The 24,429-nt window shown below is 56.6% G+C and overlaps 2 protein-coding genes across 3 annotated transcripts in view; one reads left to right on the top strand and one right to left on the bottom strand.

The window, feature by feature from the left end:
• The first annotated feature begins 924 nt into the window (after window positions 1-924).
• On the top strand, window positions 925-17,143 carry NLRC3 (NLR family CARD domain containing 3). The gene is made up of 19 exons (XM_019281435.3): window positions 925-1,223; window positions 6,604-6,743; window positions 7,202-7,350; window positions 8,008-9,751; window positions 10,328-10,414; window positions 11,080-11,163; window positions 11,413-11,496; window positions 11,909-11,992; window positions 12,102-12,185; window positions 12,631-12,714; window positions 13,454-13,537; window positions 13,991-14,074; window positions 14,176-14,259; window positions 14,519-14,602; window positions 15,109-15,192; window positions 15,301-15,384; window positions 15,605-15,688; window positions 15,890-15,973; window positions 16,426-17,143. Exons 2-19 carry the CDS (start codon window positions 6,718-6,720, stop codon window positions 16,514-16,516), a joined length of 3,189 nt encoding a protein of 1,062 aa, XP_019136980.2. The 5' UTR covers window positions 925-1,223; window positions 6,604-6,717; the 3' UTR covers window positions 16,517-17,143.
• A 1,330-nt stretch (window positions 17,144-18,473) lies between these two features.
• Window positions 18,474-24,429, bottom strand: part of CLUAP1 (clusterin associated protein 1) — a 58,063-nt gene continuing 52,107 nt past the window's right edge. Inside the window, exons 11-13 of one of the 2 annotated variants that reach the window (XM_039560580.1) lie at window positions 21,009-21,064; window positions 19,267-19,308; window positions 18,474-18,980 (exon numbers count right to left, since the gene is read on the bottom strand). In XM_039560580.1, coding sequence (XP_039416514.1) covers window positions 18,825-18,980; window positions 19,267-19,308; window positions 21,009-21,064 — 254 coding nt within the window. In that variant the 3' untranslated portion in view covers window positions 18,474-18,824. The remainder of the gene's footprint in view (window positions 18,981-19,266; window positions 19,309-21,008; window positions 21,065-24,429) is intronic. The other variant, XM_039560581.1, reaches the window with a different exon arrangement.

Raw genomic sequence — 24,429 nt, forward strand, 5'->3', positions numbered from 1 at the left:
CCACCCTCCAGACCGGGAAATTACCAACAGACCGAAAACTTGCCAGAGGAGAGATTTTAATCCTTTACTGGGCACAGCCTGGGATGGGCAGAGAGCAAAGCTGTGGGAGACACACAGCCCAAAGTGGTGTCTGGAGCTCCAAATCCCTGCTTGCCCCCACCTCTCCTCCCCAAACACAGTTCAGTGGCCATGAGCCCACCCTGACCCCCACCAGCTCTCCACCACGAGAGCTCCATTAGCCACCATCTGCCTGAATGCCAGTGAAATTTTATAGGATTTACAAACTGAGGATTTTGTAGAACAAAAATGGAAAATAATGACTGACCCCACCTGCCTGTGTGGAGCTGGGGAGGGGAGATCCTGCCGGTCCTGCTGCGCTGGTGGCTCTGGCTTCTTGGTGGGATGGGATCCAGCTCTTTGGAGACAAATCCTAATTCCAGGAAGCATTTAGAAACGGCAGGAGAAGGGCTTTGGAGGAAAGGCAGGCTATCCCTACCCTTTTATTCTACTCTTTCAAGACATTTACTCATGGAATTATTTCTTTGCACAACCCAAGGAAGGACAGAGCTGCGACTCCAGCCTCTTCCATGGGATATTCCCAGCGTTCCTGGCCAGTGAGGGGGTTATGTAGCAAAACCCCTCGGCTCTCCCAGGCTGGGGTGAGATCCTGGTTTTGCTTCAAGGGAATTCACAGCAGTCTGGATGTTGCTGAGGCCGGTTTTGTGGCTTTTGGGAGAAATCATCCGCAGGCAGGGAAGTGTCCGCGCACAGAGCATCCCACCAGGCCAGCCCCGGCTGTGGCTCCGGGGGTCAGACGCTGCTGGGTTTTGGCGGATCCCTCAGCTCGATTTGCATAGTCACCAGCCCCGCGCTGACAGGAAGGAAGATCAGCGAGACCCAGGGCAGGAAGGGGCGAGGAGCGAACGGAAAGAGAGAAAAGCCACCGGGCTGGAACCGGCGGGGGCCGGCGGGGGAACCCGGACCCACCTTGCCCAGGTCCTGCCCCGAGCATCGCCCGGTGCCGGGTGCCACCACCTGTAGAAGACACCACCGGGAAGGGTGGCTGCTACCTTGACCTTGAGCATCCGTCGAGGAGGAAGCTAAGCCCTGGGGATAAAGAGCTGAGCGGGCACGGAGCGGCTGCATCCTCTCGCCCACCACGGGGATGCCCTCTCCAGTGCCCTGCTCACACACCGACCTGGGGAAGGCGGCTCGAGGCCAAGGTAGGGGCTTGGTGGGGCTTTGGAGGGGTGTGGGGAGAAGGGGAGGTGTCACTTGGCTCTCCCGTGTGGGGACAAGCTGCTGCAGAGCCCGTGCTGTGATGGCCACGTGAAATGGAGTGGCCGGGCCAGCGTGGCAGGGCCAGGAGCTGCTGGGCAGAGGTCCCTGCCCTGGCAGGGCAGCCTGGCATGGCATGGCATGGCACGGCATGGCATGGCCACCATGCTGGCAGGAGTGGGTGGAGCCCTGAGGGATGGAGATGAGCATGGGACCTCACAGGGGACCTGGCACATGTCGCATTCTGTCCCGTTGCCCGCTCTGCCTGCTTGGGCATGAAAGCAGCCACAGCCAGGCCGCCCTGCCTGCCCAAAGCCTTGTGCAGCAGCTTTCCCCCACCTTAATGTCATTTGCTGAACTAATTAACTTCCAAACGGTCCAAAATAAACTCCAAGATGCACCACCAATAGAAAAGGATGAGATTAGTGACACACTCGCCTGTGGCACGGTGCAAAATTGTGCCAAAGAGTGGGGCAGAGCCAAAGCAGTGGGTGTGGGTGTCACAGGAGCAGGTCGGGGAGCTGGAGCTCAGCCCTGCACCCAGGTGGGCACAGAGCCCGGGCATGCTGGGCTGCCTCAGGGCATCAGACTTAATCCTGCTGTTATTTAGGCACTTATGGGCACTGTGTATCCCATAAATACGGGGCTGCTGGGGACAGCACCTGCTGGAGCACGGGCTGGCTACTGTCACCCTCTGGGATATCACCGTCACTCAGGGTTTGGCCACCACGTGGGAGAGTTATCCAAAGCCAGACAGGTATCTCTGGGAGCCAGGGGACACCTCGCAGTCAGGATGTCCATGTTGCACAAAATTTTCTTTCTGGAGAACTTGCAGCTGCTCTTTGGGTGCTCTGCAAGCCCAGAAAGATTGTTCTGATCAAACCCCAGAGGTCGCTGGGGCGGTACCACATCCGTCAGCATCCCGGCAGCCCGGGCTGGCAGCAGCTCCTGCCCAGTTTTTGTGCTGATATCCTGAGATCCTGTGGGTGGGAAGGGCAGAAGCTGTGTGCTGGGAGGATCTGCTTTCCTATCAGCTGTTTGCACATCTGTGGTAAAGCATCCCAGGGGCACGGCCAGCTCAGGAAATGCATCAGCCTTCATTCTGCAGCTTGTGAGGTGCGGCAGTGCCCCGCAAGACACCTCCTCTCCACAATTAGCTTCATTTTTAGCCGTTTGGAATCACCCACAGATTGATTTTTCCTTTTTTTTTTCTGGTGAGATTTGGGGTTAGCACTGCTGGCATCCAGCCCAGGGGCCCTTCATGGCCCCTCACCTCCTATTTAACCCCTGCTGTGTCCTGCTGGGCCCTGTTATTGGGGTTGGGGTTTGGGTTTAAGGAAACAAAAAACCAAAACCCAAACCTGGAAGAGATTAAATTTGACATAAAATAGATTTTGCATTAAATCCAGACCAAAAAAATACAAGTCAGCTGCAAACTTAGATAACTGAGTTACTCGCCAGTCTGCAAGCGTCACAACTGAGTAATAATGCAGAAGGTATTCAATTGCATCGTTTAATTAACAGAAATTAACGATGTGAAATCTCTTCGATTCTGCCAAAAGGTGGCAGCCTCCATCCTGGCTTCGGGATTCGCTCAGCTGCGGGGGAGCAGCTGGAGGTGCTGCCTCGGGAAATGTTTTCATGCAGCTCGCTGACCTCCGAGGTGGGATCAGTTCAAGGCAGGAGAAGTAGCTAAAAAGCCCCGAAGGTGTGAGGGTAAAGGAGCCCGAGAGCCGCCGGAGGAACCCAGCGCTCCAGGAAGTGGTGGGAAGGTCTGGCGGGGCCGCTCCGTGCCCGGGGGAGGAAGGGCAGCGCTGGGCTGGGGCTGCGCTCCCGGGGCTCCCCCACCCCAGAGCGCAGAGCTCTGGGGGATTGGCTGCGCGGAGAAACCCCACGGTGGTGGCACATGGACAAGGAGATGGCCAGGCTGAGGTTTCCTGCGTGTTTGGGGCATGGAGCTGAGCTGGAGTGGGCACCTCCCACCTGCTGCAGGTGCTGTGTGATGATGCCATTTTTAGCTCATATAAAAAGCTTTTAACCTTATCTAAACGCTATAGATCAGGCCATTTTCGGATGTTTTCCATCTGTGGGTGCCTGCAGCCATGCAGGAGCTCTTGCCCAGCACTTTGGTGCCTGTCTAACCTTGGCACCCTCAGCCCACCCCCAGCCCACCGCAGCAGGTGGGGTCCCCAGGGCTCTGCGAGCTGGGAAGTCCCACTCGAGGTGCCAACCACCTCCTCCCCCCCTGATGCTGCTGGTGAATCTGCCCACGAGCCCCTGCAGGGGGACAAACACAGATTTCCAACTGCTGGGTGTCACCTGATGCAGTCCTGGTGCTGCTGGCAGCTGCTGGGACATCTCCAGACCTGGTACGGTCCCAGTTCCTCAGCAGATTCCTAAGGCATGGAGTGATGGATCTGTCTGGGGCAGGAGGAGGATCTGGGAGGCAGTAAATGCCTGTTGTCTCCAGACAGCTTCATGCTTCCACCTCAGGACTGTCCCTTCATCCTGGATTCCCTGAATGCTGCTCTGGTCATGTTGGACTTCCAGGAGCGAAACTGCACGTACAGAATTAGAGCCAGAGATGAGCAGGAGCAGCTACATCCAGGCCCCTGTTCTCTGGTGTTGGTGCCAGCAGTTTGAATCCTGGAACAGGACGGACACAGCGAAAACCACAGCAGCTGTTTGGGAGAGGATTGGCTGTGGACCTTCCAGCATGGTGCTTGTGGCCCCCAGGCACTGATGGGTTTTGGGCAGGGACACTCAGGTGGGATGTAGCATGGTGGTTTGTAGGGATGGTGGGATTGGAGCTGCTGGAAGAACACATCGGTGTTGTCTAAACATCCTTAGAAGAGAGGATTTTCTCCTGGGCTGGACCTTTGGACCACACTAAGCAAAAAAAAAAAAAAAAACGTGTTAATGCCAAGTTCTTGCCAAGAAAATCCCCATTTCCTTCCCTGGGCCTTGCAGGTGCCACTCATCAGTTTGGCTGGGCAGCCTCCCACCCTCCAGCCTCTTATCCCAGTTTCCCTGCGGACACAGGCAAGGCAGGGCAGACACAAACCTGTATCACCGCTCCTCTGGCTGCCGGTGGGACATTGTCCCTGCTGGATCCTGGCCAGGCAACAGCTGCACACCTGGGATGTGCAGGATTGACACCTCAGGCAGAGGTGTCAGAGTCCCAGAAGAGGACTCACAGCCAGCAGCCTTGGAACGTCCCATCCTGGACACACCTGGATCTCTGTAGGAGTTCTGGAACCTGGCTTTGGCTGGCCCTTACCCTTCAGACATCTCTTGTGAGAGCTGGTAACTCCCTCCACCCCCTCAGCACGCAGCCTTCAGCAGCCCCGTGTGGTCCTAGAGCTGCACCTGAAACTACTGGAACCAGAAAAAAATCGCAGCCCCTGCATTATTTCTTCTGCTGCTTCATTCTCCCAGTGAGATGCCTCTGCGTGAGCTGGCCCACGGCTGGTGGTTTTTGAAGGAGCACCAGAGGACACCATCAAACATTCTGTGGTGCTGGAGCAGGTTTCCCCCATCAAAGGGCCACGTTTCAGAGGAAGGGCTGCAGGGAACATCGCTGCAAGCAGCAAAAGCCCCTTTCATTCTGGCTGTGCTCTGGCTTGCTCAGCAAAGATGAGAGACAGACCTGGGCACTGCAAAGGCTTAATTGAACCTTCCAGGCCAGTTAGAGACAAGAACACATCAAAGGGTGAACATTTTGCTGTGAATTGCTCACTGAGCTCCCTTAATTGATGGGATCTTCATTGACCGGGCCACTGCATGGGGGGTGATGAGTAAGAGCTGCTGCTGGGGCCCTGCTGCTCCCGGTATGGAGAAAGGGCTTTGCTGTGGGATCACCACCACTGCCACGGGCTCGTGGACCTCTGACACCGCTGACACCAGGGGTCCAGAGCTGGGCAGCCAGGGCAGAGCCCAGGCTTCCATCCTGAAGGGAGAGGTGGTGGGCTCAGACCCTGCTCCAACAGCACCTCCCAGCCCTACAGGGGCTTGTCAGGAACCACCTGGGCAGGTGGGGCTGGGCTGGTGCTTTGTCACCCAGCACTTTCTGTCACTTACCCCACTCTGGAGGACGTGCCACATGTGTCTGTAGCAGATCCAGCCATGGTCTGTGAGGAACTCAGCCCTGGGGATGCTGTCAGGTCCCTCCTGCAGTCTTGTGCTTCTGGTGGGAGAAATAAACCCCAGCATGGATCCCTGGGAGAGAGGATGAACAGAAGGAGAAGTTCCAAGCACCTTGACCTCACACCATGGACCAGAAACTCTACCAGGTTTTCCTGGTCCAGCTACATCTGTGCTTTTTGCCTAGAAGAGGTTTGACCAAAGGAAGGAGAATTACCTGTACCTGTTGGCGAGGCTGCATCAAAGCCCCCACAGTGCCCATGTTCCCCTCAGGGGTGGGTTTGAAAAAGGCAAGGCTGTCTGTGGGCAGGGACCCTCTTGCAGAGCCTCTGACCAGCATGGAGGTGTTCACATGGATCCAGAGCATCCTGTAGGCCAGGTGGAGAGGAGGAAAGGTGCCAGGACACAGGCCCCAGGACACTGTGTGTGCATTGCTGCTGTGATCACACATCCCCTGGGACTCAGAAGTTCCCGCCTGGAGAAGACTTTGGGGCTGGTGGAGAGGCTACAGCACAGTGCCACCTGAACTGGGAACACTCTCAGGCATGGAGACATTTCCCTCTCCACCTCTGCTCAAAGAACAACAGGACTCTGAGCAGATGTTCTTAAAAGCAAACACCAAACCCTCAGCGTGGTTAGGCAGCAGCTGAGGGGGAGGGAGCAGGTAGATGCTTCTTTTCTGGCTGATGATTCAGAGCATCTTCAGAACTCTACAACAGGATGTGGTGCTGGCCACACTCAGCAAGCCCCAACGGAGGCTCTGGATGGGGGCAAGGTGGGTTTGAAACCAAAACAGGCCTTACATCCCTCTGCCTGCTGCCCCACAGCTTCCTTCACAACCCAGAGAAGAAGAGCGTACAAGCAGTTCCCAGCGCTGTGACAGTGGTGGCACTTTGGGTGCTCCCCAGGTGGCACAGGGGCATTGTCAGGGCAATTAATGCACCACTGTGCTTGACAAAGGTTGTGGCATAAGTGGTGGTGGTGAAGGCACCCAGTGTGTGGCACTTGAGGTCTGGGCAAAGCTGGTCCCAGCTGTGCCCCTGCCAGGCCTGCAGTGAAGGGGACTCTGTTGTAGCCAAAAGCTGCTGAAGGACCCTTGGCTGAACCCCACCCAGCACCACCATAGCTCAGAGTGGGCTCCTTCCCACACTGCTCCTGATGCTTCTCCTCTTCTTCCACCAGGGCCATGGGCAGGGGCTGAGGAGCCCCGGGCAGTGCTGTGAGCTGGCCGGGGGGACTCGGGGTGGTCCATGGGACGCTGCTGCCACCACAGAGCTCCTCACCCAGGGACCACCCATGCCACGGGAGGCCTCTGATGGAAGGTGAGTGGTGGCTGGGCAGATCCATCACCTCGGGAGAGTTCTGGATGCAGAAATGGGATGAGGTGGGGCACCAACTTGTGAGCAGCTCCCAGTCCAAGTGAGCGCTGTGCTGGCGCAGGGGGAATGGCTATCTCTGGAGAGAAATGATCTTGCTCAGTCTTTTTTCTCTGCAAGGGCTTGGATTCTAGGAGAAAACACCATTTCATGATTGTGTTCTTCAGCCTCTTTTGACTCCAATTTCAGTGGCTGCTGCCCTGACCTAGCAGCTCCTAGCAAAGCCTCCTGCCGGGGCTTTGGGATGGCATCATCGCAAGAAGGGCACTCAGGAGGGCTCTAGCTCCCCCACTGCTACCTTCAGAGTCAGAAGGAATTCTCCACTGCTGCCTTTCCCTGTCACCCCTCACCCACATTCCCAGGGCTGGCCCAGGACCCACCTGTCCCGCTGTCCTGTCCCGCAGGGGCCTGGATCAACCGGTACCGCGAGCAGCTGGCGAGGTCCATCTTTCTGCAGTTCCTGGAGGAGATCATCTCCCACCTGCGCAGGCTGGAGCTCCTGACGGCCGAGGAGGCTGCCCAGGTGCAGGCAGCGAGCCCCCTACCCGAGCAGGTGAGGGCTGTGGTGGATGTCCTGGCTGGCTCCAGGCTCTCTTTGCAACCCTCTTGCCAGCAGAGGTTTCCCTGGTTTCCCTCCTGGTTGGAAGGCTCCAACCTCAGCTGATGTCTGCTCTGAATCTCTCGCAGCACCATCTCTGCTTGTCCAGCCTTTGCTGGAGGGTTTAATTTTGCTGTGATACCTGAGCCAGGGGAGCAGGACAGGTTCAGCCAAGAGTCCAGTTCATCAGAGAGTCCAGTTCATCAGACAAGTCCATGGCAATGAGGCAGGAATGAAGTCAAGTTGTAAGTCAATTGAGAGGTCAGGATCAGGCCCAGCAAGGGCAACCAGGTTCAGACAGTCCAGTGGCCACCAGGCAAGGGCAGAGTGATCAGGTCCAAGACCAAGGTCTAGGTCCTACAACATACTTAAGCTGAGGCTGAAGGCCCAGGGCTGAGCTTAAATGGGCTTCTGGACTGACTGTGAGGCTGGTCAGAGCCCTTTAGGCCTACTGGTGCCCTCTGAGCCCTGCCATGTACCTTCCCACCAGGATGTGAGGGCTCCATGAGGTTTCCCTCTGCATGGGCATGGCAGAAGAGTGAAGCAGCTTCTGTCATTTGCCTTTGTGGTTCCTCCTCTTCCTCCTCACCCCTGTTCCATTTCTCTGTGCAGAACCCATGGTGCAGAAACACCTGGAGAGCCTCCAGAGCTCCTACGGGAACGGCCTGGAGCCAGGAGCCCTGCAGCGCCTCACCAACCTGCTGCTGGTGGAAGGCCTGACCGACATCCAGCAGAAGGAGCACGACATCCTGCAGGTTGAAACCACCAAAGGCCTGCCAAACGTATCCAAGAGCATCCCCCTGGAGAAGCTCTTCCTGCCTCTCTCCAAAGTCAGCATCCCCCCTCGGATCTCTGTCACCATCGGCGTGGCCGGGATTGGCAAGAGCACTCTGGTGAAGCTGTTTGTCTGCACCTGGGCAAAGGGGGACATCAACAGGGACATCATGTTCGTGCTGCCCCTCACCTTCCGGGAGCTCAACACCTACGAGAAGCTCTCTGCTGAGCGCCTCCTCTGCTTGGCCTTCCCTCACATCACCGAGCCCGGCTGCATCTCGACCGGAGCCGCCCGGACCCTGCTCATCCTCGACGGCCTGGATGAATTCAAGACCCCCTTGGATTTTTCCAACACAGTGGTTTGCACCGATCCCAAAAAGGAGATCCAAGTGGACAACCTGATCACCAACATTATAAGGGGAAACCTGCTGCAGGAGGCCTCTGTGTGGGTCACGTCGCGGCCGGCGGCGGCCAGGCAGATTCCTGGTGGGCTGGTTGATAGGATGACGGAAATCCGAGGGTTTGGGGCTGTAGAGATGAAGGACTTCTTGGACCAGATGTTCCTTGACAACAGAGACCTGTCCAGCCAAGTCCTGAAGCACATCAGGGCTAACAGGTCGCTACACGTCCTGTGCACCATTCCTGGTTTTTGCTGGATTTCTGGCTCCTCAATCGCTTATTTCCTGAAACATTGCAACGATCAATCCCAAGAAGCAGCTGTGGTCCCCAGGACCCTGTCAGAAATCTACTCCTATTATTTTAAAATGGCTCTGAGTGGCGACTGGCTGGAAAAGCCGAGAGAAACCCTCAGGATCGAGCAGGCTGTGAACACCAGCAAGAAGCTGGTGGGCAGCCTGGGCAGGCTGGCCTTCTACGGGCTGCTGCGGAAGAAACACGTGTTCTACGAGCAGGACATGAAGGCCTACGGCATCGACCTCTCCCTGCTGCACAGCAGCCTCTCCACCCGCCTCCTGCTCAAAGAGGACATGCAGACCTCCACAGCCTACTACTTCTCCCACTTAACCATGCAGGAGTTCCTGGCAGCTCTTTATTACTACACGGCGGCCAAGCGGACCATCTTCGACCTCTTTGTGGAGAGCGGCATGTCCTGGCTCAAGCTGGGCTTCCTCAACCACTTCAGGAGCGCCGTTCAGAGGGCGCTGCAGGCCGAGGACAGGCAGCTGGACATCTTTGTCCGCTTCCTCTCGGGGCTGCTGTCCCCACAGGTGAACAAGCTGCTGGCCGGGTGGCTGCTGGCGAAGGACGAGCACAGCGGGTTCAGGAGCCAGGCCATCAGCGTCCTGCAGGGCTGCCTGAACACCGACCACGCCATCTCCTCGCGCGCCGTCAACGCCATGCACTGCCTGCAGGAGATGCAGCACACGGACATCGCCAAGGCCGTGGAGGAGGCGATGAGGAGCGAGAGCTTGGCTGGGATGCTCACCCCCACGAACTGCTCTGCCCTGGCTTATCTCCTGCAGGTCTCGGATGTCTGTCTGGAGGAGACAAACCTGTCCAACTGCCTCACCTACAATGTATGTAAGAGCCTGCTCTCCCAGCTTCTCTTCTGCCACAGCCTCAGGTGAGTCCTCGTGGGATTGCACCAGGAGAAGTGAGCAGAGATGCCAGGCTGTGACTTCTGGAATCACAGATTGGTTTGGGTTGAGGAGACATTAAAGATCATCCCATCCCACCCCCTGCCATGGGCAGGGACACCTTCCACTGTCCCAGGCTGCTCCAAGCCCTGTCCAACCTGGCCTTGGACACTGCCAGGGATCCAGGGGCAGCCACAGCTTCTCTGGGCACCCTGTGCCAGGGCCTGCCCACCCTCACAGGAAAGAACTCCTTCCTAACTTCTAATCTAGGTCTCTCCTCTTTCAGTTTAAACCTGTTCCCTGTTTTAAGTCCCCTGTAAGTCCTGGAGGGCAGTGATGAGTTATCTCTCCCCTGTGACTCACAGTTCCAGGTGTCAATGGAGACATGGGCCCACCAATGTTGTCCACCTGCAGAGAGCTGCCCTGGGGGTGGCACTGGGGTCAGCTCTGCTTCTGTCCTTGAGCTTCTCCACCTGGGACAGGCAGATGTCATGGGAGGATCATCCTTTCTCCACTTTGATCTCCCAACCCTTGCTCTTGCTCTTTCCTCATGTCTTCTGCAGGCTGGACAATAACCAGTTTAAGGACGACGTGATGGAGCTGCTGGGCAGCATGCTGAGCGTGAAGGACTGCCAGATCCAGAGGCTCAGGTAGGACCTGGCCCAGGGCAGATGGGATGTCCTGGGGATGCAGCATGGAGCTGGGGCACCTCAAAACCAGGGTGGGGGTCCCCCAGGAATGTCTCTCCCACTGGCTCCCCAGGATGCCTAATGACAAGGACAGTCTCACACAGTCCCTGCACCCAGGCAGTGACCTTACCCCAAGGTTGCCTTGCCCAGTCTTCCTGGAACCCCTGCCTCCTCACTGTTCCTAAAAAAATATATAAATCCATGGGTTATCCCAACAAGCCACTTCCCAAGGTCACAGCAGGTTGCTGGACGCTCGAGGCTCTGCGTGGAGCATCTGCTGCATGGGGGGCACAGGCTCCTGACCTCCATGCAGGGAGATGCTTCATCCCAGACAGATGGGTTCCCACTTTCCCCATCTCCTGCTCTTCCTCAAGGCTGCCCCACGCTGCCATCTGAGCTCCCTTTTTATGACACAAATGAATTTTATGTCCAGAAACGGAGTCCTGGCAGTCCCTGCCTGGTGTCCGCCCCCGGAGAACATCCATCACTTTGGTTGTACCATGAACCAAATGCTCCCCATGGCTCCTCTCTGCTCACCCATCCCAGCTGTGTCCTGGGACATGCCAGGGTCTGTGAAAGTCTCTTTCTCCTCTGGAAAAACACCCAATTTTCCTTTTTCTGGGCAGCTTGGCAGAAAATCAGATCAGCAACAAGGGAGCCAAAGCTCTGGCCAGGTCGCTGCTGGTGAACAGGAGCCTGATGGTGCTGGAGTAAGTGCTCCCCCTCCCCAGCTCCTGTCATGCACACGTTCCCACTGGGAACCATTCCCTGCCCATGGTGGGGCTGGATCCCACCTGGCCTGACCGAGCTGGGGAGGGTCTCCAGCCCCTAAAGCCACCACCACAAGCTGCTGGCCTGATGTCCCACCTCAGCAGTGCCATGTGGAGGCATCTGGCTTAAACTGGGCCTGTGCCACTCCAGCTTTGCTAACCTTGGCTTTTCTGCCTGTCCCGCCCCAGCCTGCGGAGCAACTCCATCGGCCCCACCGGAGCCAAAGCCCTGGCTGATGCCCTGAAAAAAAACCAAATCTTGCTCTCCCTGAAGTAAGTCTCAACTTCTGGAGCACCTCCTGGAGCAGATCCCCGGGGCAAGCCCCCTTCCTCTTCTGTCCCACTGAGGTTTTCCCAAGCTCCAAGGGCCAGTGCATGGGGAGACCCTGGGCCAGAAAGTTGGGATTCTCCTGCCTCTTGGCTTCAGTGGGTCTGGGTTGGGGTTGAGGTGAGGATCAAGGTCCTTTCCTTGCATGGGAGCTCACAGGGTGCTGTTTCATGGAAGAAGGAATATCCCATGGGAGAGGAGGGAAGGAGACTCCTGGTCAGGGATGCTTGGGGACCAGACCCCTTTCTCAACTGGGGACGAGGGCAAGCAAACCCCAGGGCAGGTGGCCACTGCCCTGCAGCCCCCCTGGCCCTGCTGTGGAAGCATCCATGCCTGGCTTCACTCTGTCTCCCCCAGCCTCCAGCACAACTCCATCAAGGAGGACGGGGCCACCTTCCTGGCCGAGGCCCTGCTGACCAACCACAGGCTGGTGACCCTGCAGTGAGTGACCGGGACCTGCTGTCCCCCCCTCCAGCCACCCAGCAGAGTGTGGTGGCACCGATGGGGATGTGGCACCTGGCATTCACAGGTGCCTTCCTCACCTTTGCAGCCTGCAGAAAAACGCCATCGGAGCCCAGGGCGCCCGGAAAATCGCGGAGGCGCTGAAGCAGAACCGCAGCCTGAGGGAGCTGATGTGAGCATGAGGCGGAGGGATGGCAGTGCCAGCGCCACATCTCCCGGGATCTGTGGGCAGGAATGGCAGGAAAGGGGCAGGCCCGTGTGACAGGCAGGAGGGACACTGCTGGCTCTGCCCAAGGGGTTGGTGTGGACAGGGGGAGCAGGGCCTGCAGCGCTGCCGTCGGAGCAGCCCCAGGGAGGTGCTCTCTGTACCTCCAGGGATGCAGGGAGCCACGTAAAGAAAGGAGAAGCCAAGTCTCCCCTCTGGCAGAGGGAAGCAGAAGGGCTCCAGGCCCTGAGGGAACATTAAAAGCTATTCCAGCTCCAACCAGCCACGAGAACAGAGGTGTATGTAGGTGGGAAATGAGGTGGCAGCGAGTCCATGCTTGTTGCTGCAGCAGGAACGGCCTGGGGAAGGTGAATCCCTTGCTGGCAGTTCCAAGTTTCCTCTTCTGTCTTAGACTCTCGAGCAACTCGGTGGGAGACAACGGCTCCATTGCCTTGGCTGAAGCTCTGAGGGTGAACCACAGCCTGCAAAGCCTTGAGTAAGTTCTCCCTCCGTGCCTGGACTCCTTACAATACAGCCCAGCCCCCTCCCTGCAGCAAAATCTGCCACTCCTCAAGCCCTCAGCCCCTCACCGTGTCTCTCCCACTCCACATTCCCTGGATGTGCAGGCTGGAACATCATGTGGCAGCTCCAGCAGCAGCCAGGCTGGCCCTGCCTTCACCAAGGGGCACTGACAGAATTAACCCTAAAACCCAGCAATGGCTTTTTATTCTGGCTTGGAGGAAATCAGTAGCTTTGGGTCTTCTCTCTCTCAAAAGTGATGGGAATTGGCTAAGCAGGGAGAGTCAGGGTGGAATGGTGCAACCTTCATTCCCCATGGGAACAGCACCTGGAGAGGAGGGCTGATGGCTCCTGGTGATGAGTGGCTGTGCCCTGGTTCTGTCCCTGTGACAAGGATCCCAAACCCACAGGATCCCCATGCCCAGCTGAGCCAGCAGCCACGGTGATGGCCAGGTGGGGACAAGGCTGCCCCAAAGTGCTGACAAACGCTGTCCCCTCTGCTTGCTGGGGCTGGTGCTGCCATGGTCAGCAGGAATTGCTGATCCTGCCCTGGCTGCTCCCAGTGTTGGTCCTTCTGCCGTGGCTCCCCCTATTTCCTGTGGTTGGGAGATGCCCTTTCCTCAGTGAAATGGGCACTTTCCACCCCAAACACGACCCTGCAGCCCACCTGTGATGCCGAGAGTGGCTCATCCACACACCTTCTCTGTTTGTCTCAGTCTCCAGAGCAACTCCATCAGCAGTGCAGGGGTCACAGCGCTGACAGTGGCTCTCTGCTCCAACAAGGGACTCCTCAGCCTCAAGTAAGTGACAGTCCCTCCAGCCACCCTGGCCAAAAGCTGCTGCTGGGACCTGGGAGCCTTTCAGCAGCCTGGGCTTGTGCCTGGTTGTTTCCACAAGTGCTCTGAGATGCTGAAAGGAGCTTTGGTCCCTCTTCCAGCTGTGAGGATCTTCTCTCCATCTTTAGCTTTTTCCCTTTGGGACAATATTCATTCAGCCATGTCTTGGAATGAAAGGATGGCAGCAGGGATGGCAGGCTGGCAAAAAGCCCTGATGGGCCACCAGTGCCCACAGGAAACACAGGGAGTGGAGCTGCACGGAACGGAGCAGCAGAAGCTGGTGGGGGTGGTCTCAGAAAAACTGCTCTCCTCAATGGATGGCCTCAGCCCCAGAGCAGGGGGCAAAGGGGGCACTGGGGGAGCAGCTGATCCAGCGCTGCCTTGGCTGCTCCTCCCCAGCCCCGTGTCTTTCCCCAGCCTCCGAGAGAACTCCATCAGCAAGGAGGGGGGCCCTGCCATCGCCCGTGCCCTGCGGAGCAACAGCACCCTCAGGAAGCTGGAGTAAGTCCCATGGGCCCCAGGAGGGCACCCGGACCACCCTGTGGTGTCCCTGGCATTGTCCTCAACTTTTCATGTGTGACTCGAGTCCTCTGTCCCTGCAGCCTGGCGGCCAACCTGCTGTACGATGACGGGGGCAAGGCCATCGCTGCGGCCATCAAAGAGAACCGGGCACTCACATCCCTCCAGTGAGATTCCCCCTGGGCCTGGCTGGGTTTGGACCCCCTTGCATGGACACGGGCAGGGACACTGCTCCTGGCCCTCAGCCCCTCCAGGCTGTGACAGTGGCACTCCTGGCTCACCCTCCATGGGAGGTGTGCTGTGACACCCTGGATGGACCCACGGGGTCTTGTGCATCCCTGGATGGTGCAGATGGGTGTGGAGCCTGGATGGATCAGGGCAGGCTCACAGCCTGAGGCTTCACCTGCCATTTTCTCCTGTTTGCAGCTTACAGTGGAACTTCATCCAGGCCAAAGCAGCCACGGCCCTGGCACAAGCACTACAGTCCAACAGCAGCCTGGCCAGCCTTGAGTAAGTGGGGACACAGGTGGATGGGTCCTGGGCCCTACTGGAAGGGCCCTTAAACCTCATCCAGTTCCACCCCCTGCCATGGGCAGGGACACCTTCTGCTAGCCCAGGCTGCTCCAAGCCCCAATCCAGCCTGGCCTTGGACACTGCCAGGGATCCAGGGGCAGCCACAGCTGCTCTGGGCACCCTGTGCCAGGGCCTGCCCACCCTCCCAGGGAACAATTCCTTCCCAAGATCCCATCCAGCCCTGCCCTCTGGCAGTGGGAAGCCATTCCCTGTGTCCTGTCCCTGCAGACCCTTGTCCCCAGTCCCTCTCCAGCCCTTCTGGAATCCCGTTAGGCACTGGAAATCTGCTGTGTCCCCATTGTGTGTCCCTGGCTGGGGATGCTCTAAATGTCTTGTGGCCCAGGAGCTCCCCCAAGCCATTTGGGAATGCTGGGCCCTGTGCTGGCTGCCCTGTCCCTGCTCCTGGTTCCCAGGCACGGGCACACACAGTGCTTTTGTCCCAGCCTGCAGGAGAACGCCATCGGAGACGAGGGAATGGCCGCCCTCTCTGCCGCGCTGAAGGTCAACACCACCCTGGCAGACCTCCAGTGAGTATCCAGGCTGCAGCAGGGCCCTGGTGTCACAGCTTAATTACCCTAATTAGAAAGCCATGGCCACCTTAGGGCAAGTGCTGAAGGGTCCCTGTTCCCTTGCAGCCTGCAAGTGGCTTCAGTTGGCGCGGCCGGTGCCCAAGCCCTGGCAGAAGCCTTGATGGTCAACAAGAGCCTGCAGATCCTGGAGTAAGTGCTCTGTGTGGCCACCAAGTGCCCACGGCTGTGCCACTGATCCCCGGGGTGTCTGAGAGCCTGGCCTTTGGCTCAGCACTGCTCCTACCCTGGCATGGTGATCTCCCAACCTGGCTTGCCTGGCCCTTGACTCGCTGTGTGCGGTCACTTCTCCCCCTCCTCCCGTTTGGGGCCATCCCAGGCTGTCCCTCCTCACTCCTGCCTTCGTTTGCAGCCTGCGGGGAAACTCCATCGGCGTGGCTGGGGCCCAGGCCATGGCCAACGCGCTGAAGGTGAACCGCAGCCTGCGCCGGCTCAAGTGAGTATCCCACTCCCAGGGTGAGCCAGGAGCAGCCTTTCCAGACATTCCCTTAGGGAAGAGCAATGGGATGGCCAAGCCAGTGGTTCTCAGTAGGGCAAACCCTGAGCAGGTGGCTCTTCCCAATGCCCAGTCCATGCACTCCCTGCTGGTGGCCACATCTCCCTGGCTGGTGCTGTCTGACCCTCCTGCCTCCTGCAGCCTGCAGGAAAACTCCCTGGGCATGGACGGAGCCATCTGCATCGCCACGGCCCTGAAGGGCAACCACGGCCTCACCTATGTCAAGTAAGTGGCTGCTGCAGGGGGTGGGAAAGGCAGGGATGGGGGAGACCATGGGAACCATCCAGGGACCTTCCCCCCCACCAGCACTGCCCATTCCTGGCTGCCCCACAGGGCAGGGGCATCCCGTGCTCCTCTGGGTGTAACAGCCCCACACCCACACAGCTCCAGACCCCTCAGCTCCTCTCCAGGGATGCCTCTGGGCTAAAGAACCACCTCAAAAGACAAATACCATCCAAAACATTCCAGGGGAGAAGTGGCTCAGCCCCTCCAGCTCTCCAGGGCTTTGTCCAGCTCCTCACTTGGCTGCCTCAGGGCTCTCAAACCCAGAGTGCCCTTGAGCATGGAGTGGGGTGGGCACAGTTGATGCTGCTGCAAAGCTGGGCAGCATCTCCTGTCCTCACCAAGGATTCTGCTCTGCCTCGTGTCCCAGCCTGAGCTCCTCTCTTTGCTCCCAGCCTGCAGGGGAATCGCATTGGGCAGTCAGGAGCCAAGATGATCTCGGACGCCATCCGGACAAACTCGCCCGACTGCGTTGTGGACGTGTGAGGGGGCCTGACTGCAGCGAGGAGGGGCCCGGGGGTCCTTCTGGCCAGGGTGCCTGCAGGGAGCTCCTTGGTGCCCATCTCAGGGGCAAGGAATGCTCCTGAGCTCCTGGCATGGCCCAGGAGGACCGAGGGTGTTGGATCAAGAGTGCAGGGGGTCAAGACTCGTGTTGAAAGCTGAGGGATGTGTATGCCCATGTCCCTGCTCATCCAGGCAGGAGCTTCAAGGAATGGGGGAAACACAAAAAGGAGGGAGAAGGGGCAGATCCCACATGCCAGACCTTGTTCTTGTGGGTGATTTACCTGCTGGTGGCAGCAACTCCTCCTATGATCTCCCTGGTGCTTTTCACCCCTGGCTAAAAACAGCCCAGTCCTGCAGGATCCCCTTGAAATCCCAGACGGACACGAGAGATTTGCTGCTGCCTTGCTCAGATGGGAGCAGTGCTGTGGACCTGGGCACTTTCAGCAGGTCCTGGCTGTTGCTGTGCCCTCAGTAACGGGTTGGTGCTGGCCAGACACAGCTGAAGGGTTTGGTAGAGCTGTTCTCTATCGAAGAGAGAGGTAACCCAAGGTGTAGGAGTGGAACCATCTAGAAAGAGCTTGGAAAATAAAGAGTCCTCAGGAAAATGGAGGAGTATGAGGGTGAATGTAAGAGGAACTGCACTGCATGAGGGTGGGCTGTCTCCAGCACATCTTGGTGCTACACCAGGACTGCCTTTGCTCAAACTTCTGCCTCTCAGCTTCAAGGCTGGAGCTCTTGGATCTCCTGCTGTTGTCACCGGTGTTCTGTGACCTTGGGATACGTCCTCCCAATGTCCCAGCTGCAGGGTCTGTCCCTAGCAGGTCACCTTTTTGGCTGCTGAGAGCAAAGGTGGTGCCTTCGTGTGTGTGGCAGAGACCCAGTGACTCTCCAGAGGCACCAGGTTTGCAGGTGACCCAGCAGCCAAACTGGGAACCCCCAGGGCCCCCCTGAAGCCACCGTCCCCTGTCCCCTCCCCAGCCCAGCCAGGACACGCTGCCACACTCCGGGCAGCCAGTGGCTGCTGCAGGGACCTGGGAGCTGATCCCAGGAACACCGGGGTGAGCTCTGGAGATGTAAATACTTGGCAATAAATTAGTTCCTGGATGAGAAGATGCCTCGTGCAGCCTTGCTCTTGCACTGCAGGACATTTGGGATGGGCTGTGCTCCACTGCCCTGGGCTGAAAGCTCAGCTCACTGGCACAGGGGGGCTGCTGATGCTGCTGCTGTTCCTGCCTGGCACAAGCAGCTGCAACACCAACAGTGGCTTCCCCAAATCCCTGCTGGCTGTGCTGGAGGCTAGGTGGCAGTGCTGCCTGGAGAGAGAGGCGCTGGCTCTGAGCACACCAGGTACAGAGTCACTTTTCCATGTGGGCCTCCAGTGCAGGAAGTAGAAAACTCAAACTGCAGCCCAGACTGGGAGACTGGGCCTGGTCTCGTGGGTCAGATCATCACAGAATGGTCTGGGTTGGAAGGGACCTTAAAGCCCATCTTATTCCAACCCTCTGCCATGGGCAGGGACACCTTCCACTGGCCCAGGCTGCTCCAAGCCCCACCCAACCTGGCCTTGGACACTGCCAGGGATCCAGGGGCAGCCCCAGCTGCTCTGGGCACCCTGTGCCAGGGCCTCCCCACCCTCCCAGGGAACAATTCCTTCCCAAGATCCCATCTAACCCTGCCCTCTGGCAGTGGGAAGCCATTCCCTGTGTCCTGTCCCTCCATCCCTTGTCCCAAGTCCCTTTCCAGCCCTCCTGGAGCCCCTTTAGGCCCTGGAAGGGGCTCTGAGCTCTCCCTGGAGCCTTCTCTTCTCCAGCTTTATCTCCACTCCTTCAGGCTACCTGGTGCTGCTCTTTGTGCAGACAAGCTCTTGATTAAGTAAAGGATATGTTTAGGATAAATAGATTTAAGCCAGATTTGAAACCAATTGAAATGCATTCCCAGAGCAGCTTTTCATCCAGTTTTATTAAGCCAAAGAAATCTATTTGGACATAATAAAATGCAGGGAAATCAGGCACACGATGCTCACTGGAGTGAGACTTCTGGCACTGCAGTTCACAAGAGCCAGTTTAGTGCAATTATGGAAATAAGTGCACATTACTGTGATTCTCATTACGGATAAACTGCTCACGCTTCGAGATTCACAAACCTGGCAATCTGAGTTTAATTTTCAGGTTTAATGAACATTATTTACCAACTCCTGAATTCACACTGACATGCACTTTTCAGGCAGCAGGGTATTAGCTCCTGGCCTCTCCAGAGTTTGTGCTTCAAGAGGCCTCCTGCTACTGAAGGGTCAGAAGTCATTATCACTTTGCTCCAGTGGCTCTGGCTTCCTTGCTCGGAGACTGGATTTGCCTGGGGAGATTTCCATGCTGTCATCTTCCAGATCATCCTCCTCCTCCTCTTCTTCATCTTCATCCAGGTCAATCTCACTGTCCCCTGAGTCTTCCTGCAGGAAAGGAAACAGGAGTCCCTAAGCAGCTCAGCTCTGCCATGGCAAGGCCCCTTTGCCAGCCCAAAGTAGGAGATGGCAGCGCTGGCTTCTCCCCGCACTCCCAATGGATTGCAAACCTCCTTCCCCACCCCACGGGGCTGATGAACAGAAATTCCCTGACTTCTGCTGGGTCTGGGCTATTAAAAACCTGGCAGGGTGTTTAACATTCAGGTGAGAGCTACTGTGAGACCACAGAACCAAGGTGAAGTGGAAGAAGATGAACCACAGAAGAGGAACCCACCTGTGCCTTGCGCCGGCCTGGCCGTGCTGCAGCTGGGGTCCCCTTGGAGAGCAAGAGTGGAGGAACAGCAGAGGCAGAGCAGGAAAAAAAAGTACAAGAACGTAAAAGAAAACAGAAAGTACCCAGGCTGGGAGCAGGGGAGAAGGCAGCAAGGGCAGGCACAGCTCGGGTATCGTGTACCACACCAGCAAGTGACACAGGCTGGGCACACACCACTGGCTCTTCCTAACTCCATGAATTCCTTGAGGGGTTCAAAGCAGCCTCACTGGTTTCATTCCCTGAGCTGGGATACTCAGAGGCCACAAGGGTGTCTGAGCTCCGAGAGGCTCAAGTCAGAGGGCAGAGCCATGAGACAAATGAAGTGGCTGCAGCTGAGGGCAGCTGAAGGCTGGATGTGCTGGGGCTGTGCCAACAGGGAGAGAGCTGCCAACAGGGAAGGCTAAAGGGAACCGAAATCGCAGAAGGTGCCTGTCCAAATCTGTCACTAACGTGGCCAAGGACAATCAGGCAGCACTGGGACTAAGATGACATCTTCACCCACAGCACAGCACTCTGCCCTTCCTAGAAATGGGCCTGGATGCCCAGGAGGCAACAACAGCCTTCACCACACCCATTCTGGCAGGAGCAAAGAGCAGAGCGTGGGCTGCAAGTTCCTCTCCAGACACAAGGTGAGGGTGCCCAAAAAGCTGTGGCTGCCCCATCCCTGGAAATGTTTAAAGCCAGGTTGTACAGAGCTTGGAGCAACCTGGTCTAGTGGGATGTGTCTCTGGGTGGAACAGGATGGGCTTTAAGGTCCCTTCCAGCTCAAACCATTCTGGGATTCCCAGAGATGTCTGAACCACCCTCCTTGAGACAGGCAGCACTGGGGCATGTCTGCTGGACTGAGACAGAAAGGTTCCATCTACACTGGGAATTCCCAGCAGCACAGGCTCAAACACCAATCCACAGTCACCACAGTTGTACTGTTTCCTACCACTCTCCAAAACAGTGCTCCAGCATCACTGGAGGGCAGAACAGCCCCACTGCTCCTGGGATGGCAGCAGCTTTTTGGGATGGTGGGGAGAGCTAACTGCAAATGCCAACCATATCCCAGCAGCTGGGCTTCAGCTTCCTGGCACAGATGCAGCCACTCAGGTGTGCCCAGAGGCACACAAAGGTTGCCCACAGATGCCAAAGGCTGGGCACAGATACAAAGCAAGTGTCTCCTGTGCCAACCTGTGTGTGCCTTTTACCTTGTCCACTCACAGGTAAACCACAACCAAGTGCAAGGCCAGGAGCCCTGGGGCAGCAGGAATCCCAAGGGCACAGCTCACAGTCCTGCTCTCATCCCTGTTCCATCCTCCAGAGGACTGAGGCTGCCAGTACAGGCCATGGACAAGGAGGGGGTTATAAGAGCAATGAAGGGGATTTAGGTCCATTTATTTAACTCCTGCTGCACTGCACTAGTCCCTGTTCCCAGAAATCTGCCCCACAGCTCACCACAACAGCATTCCTGCAGCCTGTGTGCCACTAGTGCTGCACTGCAGGATGGGGTGAAAGCACACGGAGCCCACAGACTCCAAGAACAAAGGAAAAATAAGGAAATATGCAAGGAGAGGTGTCAGCCTTTGGAGAGGAGAGGAAAAGCAGGCCTGGGGCGTGAGCATTCAGCAGGTAAAAAGGTGTCCCTCCAGCTGAGGAGAGAGCTGGCATTCTAAAGCCCTGTCAGAGAAGCTCTGCAGACACATGAGATGGTTACTCACATCTTCCTCTGTGTCTCCACCTTGCATTGATCCCATGATCCGTGTGCCAACTCTTCCTGCAGGAGCAAAGAGAATCACCATCAAACCTGGCTCCTGGTCACAGGAGGGAAACAGAATCACCATCAAACCTGGCTCCTGGTCACAGGAGGGAAACAGAATCACCATCAAACCTGGCTCGTGGTCAGAGGGAGGAAGAAGGAGGGATAAAGCTCAGAGGGTATCCCTCAGTGAGAGGATGAGATCCCAATTCATGCAGTCACCTCCCTTGTTAAGCCTCATTGCTCAGGAGAAGGTAGGAGGGGGTAAGGCTAACAGTAATTAACACTGGACTCAATGACCTTGGAGTTTTTCTCCAACATTCTATGATTCTAATTCCAGTCAGGGTGCTATTTCCTGAGCTACCTTATTCCAGCATGATGGTTTTGACAGGACAAGAGGCAATGGCCACATTAAGAAACAGGAAATTCTATCTGAACAAAAGAAACCTTTTTTTTCACTCTGAGGACAGCCAAACACTGGAACAAGGTTGCCAAGAGAAGTTTAGAGTCTCCATTCATGGAGATACTCAAAACCAAACTGGATGTGGTCCTGGACAAGCAGCTCAGACCTCCTGTTTGAGCAGAGAGGTTGCTCTAGATGATCTTGAGAGGTCCCTTCCAACCCGAAAAATCCATGAACTGGCATGTTCCTTCCTCTGCTTTGGTACACAGAGAACAAAAGCCTGTTTTTTCCATGTGGTGAACCCTTTGTCCTTTAGAGAGCTCAGACCCTTTCTGATATTCCAGGAGGGATTGAATCTCACAAGAACTCCTGGCAGCGCCCAGGCAAACCTCAAGAATTTCCTGTTGGGAGTTTGATGTGTAAAGCTGAAGAGGGAGGTGGGGATCTGCAGGGAGCTCACTGAGAGGGGAGAACACACTTGTGCCTGCTTGGCTGTTCTTGGCTACACAGAGGCCATGGGAAGATGTTAGCAGGTCTCCTTTGCTGGGGAGGGAGCCTGGAAGTGCTGGGAATGGGGACAGCAATGCTGTGAGCAAGGAAAAGCTGCCTGTGGGCTGCCTGGGTGACTCAGCCCTGCTGCTGCACCCACAGAACCCCCTCAACACTCAGTGGATCCTATTTCCAGCCCCGCTGTGTCCATCCCATCTCACCATCTGTTCATCTCCTGCCATCACCAGCTTCCTCCATGCCCAATATGGATTGTTCCAACCTAGACAATCCAATCTGTGCTGTTTTTAGCATGAAAACAAAGCTATACCCTGGCAAACCTCTTTTTTTCTACTTCCCAAAGCACAAAAGGTGACAGGTCTCTTTTGTCCCACGCAGTTTGAGCTGAGTTAGTGGTAGGAAAAAGCTGCCTAACTCATCCTCAGCTCACCAAAAAACCCTTGTTGCATCAAGGCAGATAATTAAAAGGATTTTATGTCTTTATATAAAAAGCAGTGGCCTCTATCCAGCAGTTGCTGATAACACAGGAAGTGGAGATGGAATGATAAGATTTCTGGATAGATCTGTCTTCAGGCTTTGGAGACTTTTGCTCTAATTTATGCTACACTAAATGATCTAAATTTGGAGATGGTTACAACTGACATCCTTAGATGACAACAGAACCCCATTTTTGCCCAGCCTACAAATGACTCTTGAGTTTAACTGCAATTTTACTCTGTAAAAGGCTCAGCATAAAGTGTAAAACTGGGAACTACTACCTCAAAAGGAGAAAGCTGCAGGGAGCTCCTAAAATAAGACAAAACTGAGAGAGATCCTGAATATAAAAGAGAATCAAGATATCAGGTAAGGAGAGCTGATGGAATAGGACAGTTCAAAATGCCATGGGAAGAGCTTAGAGAATGCTCATGGAAGGTGTGCAGGATGCTGCTCCTCCATCAGTGGGCACAGTGCAGACACCCTATGGACGTGTAACTGCTCACACCTGGAGAACTCGAGGATCTGGGACTGCCTGGACTCGGATCCCTACATTTTCTAAGCCAGGGTAGCACCTCTCTGAACTATCAACTGTGGGATCAGCAGGGTTAGGTCCTGCAGCAAACCCTGGGACACTGCCAGGAGTGATCCCAGGATGCAGAGGGGCTGGGACTTCACCTGAGCACTAAGATGTAAAGAGGAGAGAAAGCAGATTTTCCATGGAGCATTATTTTCACTTCCAGACCATAACCCCCCAAGTTTCCCTGTGTGGGAGCACAGAGGGCAGATGGCCGTGGTGCCATCTGCACCATGTGTGTACTGGGGGCAGGCAGGAAACAGAGGAGTCACCTGCAGGGGACAGGGAGAGCTGGGGACGTTGTCACTTGGTTTCTGGGGTTCAGTTCAGCTGGGCTCACAGGAGAGAGAGGAGAGAGCCTGTGGTGTTTCCTTACAGATAATGTGAATCCAGCTGGGACAGGCTGTACAGAGCAGTAATTAGGAAAGATGCTGGTAATGAACAGGCTGTAATTCACTGCACCTTTGGACTCCAACATTCTCCCCGTGCATGGCCATGGTGTGTAGGCACTGAGCCCTCAGGGAGCAGAAGGGAACGTGCATCCCTGGCTTGGAGCCTGTGAGCTGTTGCTGTTTTCCCTCTGTGTGATGCTCCCCGTGGTACCAACCTGTGCAGCTGCCCAGGATGGAGCCCCAGGGCTGGGATGATTTCCAGCTCCTCACCCAGCAGTGGGTACAGGTTAACCCTGTGCCTCACAGCAAGGAGTGACACACAACTCGAGAGTCTGGACAGCCTGGGAGGGGGGCAGGTGGATTTAGAGCTGACACATTTTGCTCCCTGGCTGGAGATCTGCAGTCAGGCTCCAGTGCTTAATGTGAACTCACAGCATGAGCTCGCAGGAGACACCTCTCTTCCCTCTGCATCACGTTCCCTTCCACACACAGAAAAATGGGATGAACCTCCTGCCTGATCTTTCTGAACTGTTGCCCTTTGGGCACTGTGTTTTCAATCACAGAATGACAGAATATCCTGAGTGGGAAGGGACCCACAGGGATCATCCAGTCCAACCCTGGCCCTGCACAGACACCCCAACAACCCCACCCTGGGCATCCCTGGCAGCGCTGTCCAAACGCTCCTGGAGCTCTGGCAGCCTCGGGGCCGTGCCCATTCCCTGGGGAGCCTGGGCAGTGCCCAGCACCCTCTGGGGAAGAACCTTTCCCTGATCTCCAGCCTGACCCTGCCCTGGCCCAGCTCCAGCCACTCCCTGGGTCCTGTCCCTGGCACAGGGAGCAGAGATCGGAGCTGCCCCTTGGGAGGAGCTGCACCCCCGCTGAGCTCTGCCCTCAGTCTCCTTATCCAGCTGAACAATCCAAGCGCCCTCAGCTGCTCCTCAGACCCTTCCCCATGCCCATGCCCCTCCTTTGGACACTCTCCAACAACTTTAGATCCTTCTGATATTGTGGCACCCACAACTGCCCCAGA

This window comes from Corvus cornix, chromosome 14 (assembly GCF_000738735.6).
Source record: "Corvus cornix cornix isolate S_Up_H32 chromosome 14, ASM73873v5, whole genome shotgun sequence".
Taxonomy (NCBI): Eukaryota; Metazoa; Chordata; class Aves; order Passeriformes; family Corvidae; genus Corvus; species Corvus cornix.